General features: G+C 46.2%; 1 protein-coding gene across 1 annotated transcript; it reads left to right on the forward strand.

The window, feature by feature from the left end:
- The first annotated feature begins 4,021 nt into the window (after positions 1-4,021).
- On the forward strand, positions 4,022-8,568 carry LOC144714811 (mechanosensitive ion channel protein 6-like). Its single transcript, XM_078589607.1, has 5 exons — positions 4,022-5,397; positions 6,056-6,179; positions 6,644-6,937; positions 7,750-7,952; positions 8,238-8,568. The coding sequence occupies exons 1-5, from the start codon at positions 4,022-4,024 to the stop codon at positions 8,509-8,511; spliced, it is 2,271 nt and encodes a 756-aa protein (XP_078445733.1). The 3' UTR covers positions 8,512-8,568.
- The last annotated feature ends 207 nt before the right edge of the window (positions 8,569-8,775 follow it).

Genomic DNA, 8,775 nt, shown 5'->3' on the forward strand with positions numbered 1-8,775 from the left:
TTGAAATAATCATTGGGCTTGCTAGGGAAGAGAGGTCGATATTTGAGCTACACAAAGAATTAGTCGAATAAAAGAGAGAGCCTTCAATATATTACTTCTGCTGGGGTCGTCGCAGATGCAGCTACGGCAGTTAGAGTTGATATTGATGAAGGAAAACTGCTGTGGCTTCGAGACTTTGTGCCGTAGCTCACCAAACTGCTGCAGACTGGACAGACCAGCCTTGTCCGTAGGTTCATTGTCGATCCAGACGGCAGAAAGAAAATTAGGTCCAGCATTTCGCCAGGTCTACGTCGCCGCCTTCTGTCGTCTTGGGAGAGTGCAACACAGGCTGGAGAATATCGTGTCAGATATTGACGCGGTGTCATTTTAACGTTGTTGGCGGCGTCCGTACGTTCTTCTGGAAGCTTCTATGTCTTGTCAGCGTTAAGGCCTTCTAGTGTCTCTGATACCATGTTAAGGAGAGTGAGATGCCATGTATTCCAGAAGAGGGAAGTTGAGAAGAAGAGAGAAGAAGGTAGAGGGGCAATCTCACAATCCTAACTCAAAAGCCATTCAGGCTGCATAACTGAAGAGAAGATAGATAGAGATTAGAGGATGGACAGGGCGACGTGCGGAGCCGCCGCCCTAGGAGACATAATAGAAAGAAAAGCCTCAATGAACTGAGGTATTACACGGGTATTTATGTGCATCAATATGTCCGTTGAATTGTTGGTTCCTTGCCAACCGTTGTTCTTCTGTTGAAATAGCAGTAGTTGCTGTTGTAGCCCTCTTTTGAAATAGCAATCTGTAGGGAGCAACGGTCCTCCAGTCTTTGAATGAGGTCGACCGTTGCTTCTGTGTCAGCTTCCTTATCACCCCCCCTCAAGACCATGATTGAAATAATCATTGGGCTTGCTAGGGAAGAGAGGTCGATATTTGAGCTACACAAAGAATTAGTCGAATAAAAGAGAGAGCCTTCAATATATTACTTCTGCTGGGGTCGTCGCAGATGCAGCTACGGCAGTTAGAGTTGATATTGATGAAGGAAAACTGCTGTGGCTTCGAGACTTTGTGCCGTAGCTCACCAAACTGCTGCAGACTGGACAGACCAGCCTTGTCCGTAGGTTCATTGTCGATCCAGGCGGCAGAAAGAAAATTAGGTCCAGCATTTCGCCAGGTCTACGCCGCCGCCTTGCGTCTTGGGAGAGTGCAACACAGGCTGGAGAATATCGTGTCAGATATTGACGGTGTCATTTTAACGTTGTTGGCGGCGTCAAATGCGTTCTTCTGGAAGCTTCTATGTCTTGTCAGCGTTAAGGCCTTCTAGTGTCTCTGATACCATGTTAAGGAGAGTGAGATGCCATGTATTCCAGAAGAGGAAGTTGAGAAGAAGAGAGAAGAAGGTAGAGGGCAATCTCACAATCCTAACTCAAAAGCCATTCAGGCTGCATAACTGAAGAGAAGATAGATAGAGATTAGAGGATGGACAGGGCGGCGTGCGGAGCCGCCGCCTAGGAGACATAATAGAAAGAAAAGCCTCAATGAACTGAGGTATTACACGGGTATTTATGTGCATCAATATGTCCGTTGAATTGTTGGTTCCTTGCCAACCGTTGTTCTTCTGTTGAAATAGCAGTAGTTGCTGTTGTAGCCCTCTTTTGAAATAGCAATCTGTAGGAGCAACGGTCCTCCAGTCTTTGAATGAGGTCGACTGCTTATCGTGTCGCTTCCTTATCACCCCCTCAAGACCATGATTGAAATAATCATTGGGCTTGCTAGGGAAGAGAGGTCGATATTTGAGCTACACAAAGAATTAGTCGAATAAAGAGAGAGCCTTCAATATATTACTTCTGCTGGGGTCGTCAGATGCAGCTACGGCGATTAGAGTTGATATTGATGAAGGAAAACTGCTGTGGCTTGAGACTTTGTGCCGTAGCTCACCAAACTGCTGCAGACTGGACAGACCAGCCTTGTCCGTAGGTTCATTGTCGATCCAGACGGCAGAAAGAAAATTAGGTCCAGCATTTCGCCAGGTCTACGTCGCCGCCTTCTGTCGTCTTGGGAGAGTGCAACACAGGCTGGAGAATATCGTGTCAGATATTGACGCGGTGTCATTTTAACGTTGTTGGCGGCGTCCGTACGTTCTTCTGGAAGCTTCTATGTCTTGTCAGCGTTAAGGCCTTCTAGTGTCTCTGATACCATGTTAAGGAGAGTGAGATGCCATGTATTCCAGAAGAGGGAAGTTGAGAAGAAGAGAGAAGAAGGTAGAGGGGCAATCTCACAATCCTAACTCAAAAGCCATTCAGGCTGCATAACTGAAGAGAAGATAGATAGAGATTAGAGGATGGACAGGGCGACGGGCGGAGCCGCCGCCCTAGGAGACATAATAGAAAGAAAAGCCTCAATGAACTGAGGTATTACACGGGTATTTATGTGCATCAATATGTCCGTTGAATTGTTGGTTCCTTGCCAACCGTTGTTCTTCTGTTGAAATAGCAGTAGTTGCTGTTGTAGCCCTCTTTTGAAATAGCAATCTGTAGGGAGCAACGGTCCTCCAGTCTTTGAATGAGGTCGACCGTTGCTTCTGTGTCAGCTTCCTTATCAGGAACCAGATCTGCTCTGGAATATTTGGTCCTTCTGGGGGTCTTCCTTTCCCGAAACGGTCTTCCAGTTTGGGAAACACTCACCCAACCCGAGGTATATTGTTAACGTTTATTCAGTTCTTGTTTCGTTCTTACATTACTCTCTCTCTCTCTCTCTTTCTCTGTCTCTGTCTGTCTCTCTGTCTCTCTCTCTCTCCTTGTTGTTCCACCACAGCTTGTGTGGGGATACTTATACCAGGAAGGATATTGAGATTATAGAGTGAGCCAGATAATTGCAGGCAGTGGCTTATTTGCAAGCCCAATAGTGTGTTATCAGGAGAGATATGGAACCGGTCAATAAGGCCGGCATCGAAGGGTGATTTTGTGGCTATAGTGGGGATATGGCCAGAATCATGGTGTCCCCTTGGCGGCAGTCTGCGTCTTCTGTTGGCTGAAAATGAATAAACCTTACTCCTCAAAGAAGATAATCTTCATTTTGGTGAGGAGCAGAATGAATCAGGAGGACGCCTAAATTTTGTCCCTACCAACATCACTTCATCAGGTCAGAGCGATTGATTTTGACCTGGGTTTCTGTATCTAGCACTCTGTTAAGATATCCACATCCTTTTCGTTCTGGGCTTCTCTATCCAAGCATTTGGTCTTTTTAAGTTGGGTTTTAATTTCAGATCAGATATTTCCGTCACATGTGCAGTGACGCCGTCCGGTGATGAGACAAAGACGGGAAGATGGAGTCGGTGACACGTGATGCAAATGTGACAGATTTTTCCAAAATCCTGGGACGTGTGACAGGACAGGCGATGCGATGAACTTCTCGTCTCGTCTCCACCCATCACCACACGTCATCCGTCCCGTCACATCCGGGCCGTCACATCCTGACCATGCCGTTCCCTACCCATAAGTCACATAAGGGATGTGACGTTCTCTACTTACATAGCACCAACTATACTATTTTGGGTATCATTTATAGTTTTAAAAAATCTGGAATCAAGGCTAAGTTAAGTAAGTAAAACTATTCAAATCTTGGGAACTTATTAATTAAAAATGTATTAAAAACCCAAGTATCCTGTATGGGACAAGTATAATACTCTTAAGGGTCAGACTCGTTCGATTGGCCAACCTGATCGGCCTGATCGTCCGATTAATCCAAGATCGGGGCTCTCAAATCGATCGCCAGCCCGTCCTTTCATTTACCAACACGCGTCGAAAAGCTCAGAAAAGACGGCGAAAGTAAGGCCCATCTCCCTCTTCCTGGGTTCTGCGTCACCATTTGGAGACAACGACATTAGCAGAATACGTAGAAGAAGAAGAAGCCACAAGAAATTCGCAGAATACGTAGAATAAGAAGAAGAAGAAGAAGAAGAAGAAGAAGAAGAAGAAGAAGAACAGGAAGAACAAGAGCGAGAAAAGAGAAGGAGAAAAGGAAGAAGAAGAAGAAGAAAATGGGGACCCTGAGGCGGCCCTTCAAGCCCCAGGGCTCCATGAAACTCTCCCCCCCGCAGGAAGAGCAGCCCATCCTCTTCAACCGCTCCGACGCTCCTCCACCGCCGATGATCGCCGTGAACATCGACTCGGCCGAGGCCAAACCTCCAAAATACCCGTCAAAGGAGCTCCGCGTCTCCTTTCAAGACCCCTCCTCTTCTTCTTCTTCTTCCGAAGTCCTCAAATGCACCTCCAACTTCTCCTTCGCCCACAGCCGCAGCGTGCTACGGACCAAGACCCGGTCCCGACTCGTGGACCCGCCACCGGCCCCGGCCCCGGCCCCCGCCGAGCCCGACCGCCGGTCCGGCAAGGTTCCTCGCTCCGGCCCCCAACGAACGGACGACGAAGACGACGACCCGTTCGCCGACGAGGACATCCCCGATGGATACCGTTCCATGCGATCCGACCCCGTCACCGTCGCCCAATTCGCCAGCCTCGTCCTCATCTCAACCGCGCTCGCCTGCAGCCTCACCGTTCCCCAGCTCCGCCGGCACACCTTCCTTAACCTCCATCTCTGGCGCTGGGAGCTCCTCGTCCTCGTTCTCATCTGCGGCCGCCTCGCCTCCGGCTGCGTCATCCGCGTTGTCGTCTTCTTCGTGGAACGCAACTTCCTCCTCCGCAAACGCGTCCTCTACTTCGTCTACGGCGTCCGCCGGGCCGTCCAGAACTGCCTCTGGCTTGGGCTCGTCCTCATCGCCTGGTACTGCATCTTCGATCGGAAGATGCAGCGGCAGGCGGGGGAGAGGAAGCCGCTGGACTACGTTACCAAGGTCTTAATCTGTCTCCTGGTGGGCACGGCGATGAGGTTAGCGAAGACGCTGCTGGTGAAGGTCTTGGCCTCGTCCTTCCACGTTAGCACGTACTTCGACAGGATTCAGGAATCGCTGTTTAACCAGTACGTCATCGAGACGTTGTCGGGTCCGCCGGTGATAGAGATGCAGAGCGCGAAGGAGGAGGAGGAGAAGATAATGGCGGATTTGAGGAGGTTTAGAGAGGCGGGGGCGGCGCTGCCGCCGGAGTTAAGGGCGGCTGCCATGCCGGCGAAGAGCTTGAGGAGTACCCGGTTTCCTCATGCTGTGTCGAGGAAGGACGCGAGTAAGCAGATGGAAGAGGCGATAACTGTTGATCATTTGCATCGGCTTAACCAGAAGAACGTCTCTGCGTGGAATATGAAGAGGTTGATGAACATGGTAAGGTATGGGAATCTGTGCACGCTGGACGAGCGCATCACTGATTCGGGTGGCGAGGATGAGTCTTCCACTCAGATTTGCAGCGAGTATGAGGCCAAGGCCGCCGCCAAGAAGATCTTCACCAACGTTGCCAAGCCCGGGTCTAAGTATGTGTTCCTCTACCTTCTCTGGACTTGCTCCACTTACGGATACTAGCTGTTGTGTTTTTCATGATGATGACGATGATCACTATCATCACCATTATCTTCGTTCTCTTCTTCCAAATCGACGTAATCATTGCCCCTATCATCATCGTTTTCTTCTTCGTCATTGTTGTATGCCGACCTCCCTTTTCTCTAGAGTTGCACCGTTTAAATCGACGTAAATCGAATAGTCCGTTGTTGATGATGATGATCACCATTATCACTTCATCTTCGTAATCTTCTTTCCCGTCGTCGTAATCACCACCCTTGTCGTTGTAATTATCTTCTTCGTCCTCCTTGTATCCCCCTTTTCATTTTCACCGCACCAATCACAGAAAGTCACCGTCGATGATGATGATCAATATTGATTATTGCCGCGATGACGATGATGGTGATCATGGCGAAGAAGATTGTGCCGATGATGAGGATGGTGAGTATGACGATGAGGAAGAAGGCAATGAAGATCATGGTGACGATTGTGGTGATCATGACGATATGGACGATGATAATGATGGAGGTGATCTTGACGGTGACGAAGAAATAATGGCATTGCTGAAGTTAACGATGTTCGTCACGTTTAACTGTTGTTTCATGTATGGGTTCGATAAAACTTGCTGGCCAGGTACATTTATTTGGTAGACCTGATGCGTTTCATGGGGGAAGAAGAAGCATATAAAACTCTCAGCCTCTTTGAAGGAGCTCAAGAGAGCAAGAGAGTTAGCAGGAGGTGCCTCAAGGACTGGGTGGTAAGTGAAATGCATCTTTTTCTTTGCAGCCATTCTTATCATTTAGTTTTCTTATTGGAGTGAAAAAAATTAAAAATAAATCTGTAATATGTTAGTCAGTAATTACGACTGATATACACGAGGGAACAAACTACAAAATGACGGTGTTGAAATGTCAAAATTAGGTCTATTCTTCAATTGAATTAGCTAAAAAACTTCAATCTTGAGTCAACATTTAAGTTTTTTTAAAGAACTAAATTAGGATTGGTGTTTAATGGTTGCGCTGTAAAAACAGAGAAGGAGAGTAATAAATCTTTTCCTTTTCTGACTATAGAAACTTATTCGTTCATTTAAACTTCTTATCTTAATAATCCCGTGTTTCCATAGTCTTATTTTCCGGGTAGTTTTTCAGCCATTGAATCTTATGTGGCGTTTTATAACCTTGTTATTTCCGTAAATATTTATTGTTCTTTGATACTATTCAGGTAAATGCGTTCAGGGAGCGGAGGGCTCTCTCCTTGACGCTGAATGACACAAAAACAGCCGTGAACAAGCTCCATCAAATGGTCAACGTGGTCGTGGGGATCATAGTGATCGTCATCTGGATGCTCATCCTTGGCATCGCCACCGTCCATTTCCTGGTTCTCATCAGCTCCCAGCTATTGCTCGTGGTCTTTGTCTTCGGCAACACCTGTAAAACCACGTTCGAGGCCATCATCTTCCTCTTTATCATGCACCCTTTCGACGTCGGCGATCGCTGCGAAGTCGATGGAGTTCAGGTTACCATGATTTCCCATGAACATGAACATGAATTCGAATATCTGCATGAACTCCTGCATCAACATAAGCATCAGCATTGCGAACATGATAGCACGAAAAGGAAAATGAACGTCAACACGAACATGATAAAATGAACATCAACATGAAAGAGAACGTGGCCATGAACGGTGATAATAACATGAATATGAACATGAACATGCGTAAAAGCATGAACATGAGCTTGGACACGAACATCAATATCGGCATGAATATGTAAATGAACATGAATATGAGCATGAACGGTTACAATGATCTTGGTCACCTGCATGAGCACGAAAATGAAAATGATTGCGAACACTACATGTTATCATGAACATCGACTTAAGTATGAAGATGAAAGAGAATGTGACCATGAACAAGGTGCGAACATCAACATGGGCATGAGCATTCGTACGAACAAGACAATCAAATTCAGCATTAACGTGAACAAGAACATGAATATGCTCATGAGCATTTGCATGAAAACGATCATGAACACCCGCGAGTCAAGATGATAAAGTTAACATCAACATAGACATGTAAACATCACCATGAAAGAGAAACCCACCGTGAACGGCGACATTACCATAACCTTGAGCATAATCATAAAAAGACCTTGGACACGAAAATCAACACCCGCATTAGCCTGAACACTGACATGGACATGAGCATGCGAATGAACATGAACATGAACATGGACAGGGTGATAGACTTTACATGAATATGTGAGTGAATTCAAAATTGAATATGAAAGATGAACTGAAATCTTAGATCTGATTCGTATATTTTTCAGATGATCGTGGAGGAGATGAACATCTTGACGACGGTGTTCTTGAGGTATGATAACCAGAAAATAGCCTACCCTAACAGCGTTCTCTCCACCAAGCCGATCAGCAACTATTACCGAAGTCCGGACATGGGCGACTCAATCGACTTCTGCGTCCACGTCTCTACGCCCGTGGAGAAGGTGGCCGCCATGAAAGAGAGGATAAAAGCGTAACTTTTTTTCCGAGCCCATATTATATTTCTCAGTAGTTATAATCACCGTCTAACATGAACTTATATCCAAGATTTAGATAAGAGCACATCGGATGATCCAAAACAAGAAAAACCCGGGCGAAATAAATTTTGAATATCATGAAATGACGATTGACATGGGGGAAACCTTTGGCGTAGCGGAGACGAAAAAAAACAGAAACCGATAAATATTAATCTGAATGTCATTGAATGAAATTATGTTGACGGTCTGATTATAATGGTGATGATTGTTGGTCTACGCAGGTTTGTGGAGGGTAAGAAGGAGCATTGGTACCCAAATCCGACGGTGGTGTTGAGGGATGTGGAGGACATGAACAGGCTGAAGGTGTCGGTGTGGCTGCAACACCGAATGAATCACCAGAACATGGGAGAGAGATGGACGAGGAGGGAGGTCGTCGTGCAAGAGATGATCAAAGTTTTCAGGGAGCTCGACATCGAATATCGCATGTTGCCACTTGACGTTTCAGTCAGGAATATACCGTCTTCCGGCCGACTCAACCCCATTTGGGCTGCCTAACTAGATATAAAACTTTCATGAGGATTTTCATGCCAACTGCTCCCTGATCTTCTCGGAGCCACGGCCTCAATCGTTTATTTGGAGAGTTAATGAAATAGACATTACCCAAGTCTCTTTTCTAATGTATCATTGCTAGATTCTACAAACATAATGAAAAAATGGCCTAATTATTTTTCAAATCAAATGTGGTCTCTTTGACTCTTCTGCTAAATTATCCCCAACATAAAATCTAATATAGTCAAAGAAATAAACAATAGCTCTGTT

This window comes from Wolffia australiana, chromosome 18, assembly GCF_029677425.1.
Source record: "Wolffia australiana isolate 7733 chromosome 18, ASM2967742v1".
Taxonomy (NCBI): Eukaryota; Viridiplantae; Streptophyta; class Magnoliopsida; order Alismatales; family Araceae; genus Wolffia; species Wolffia australiana.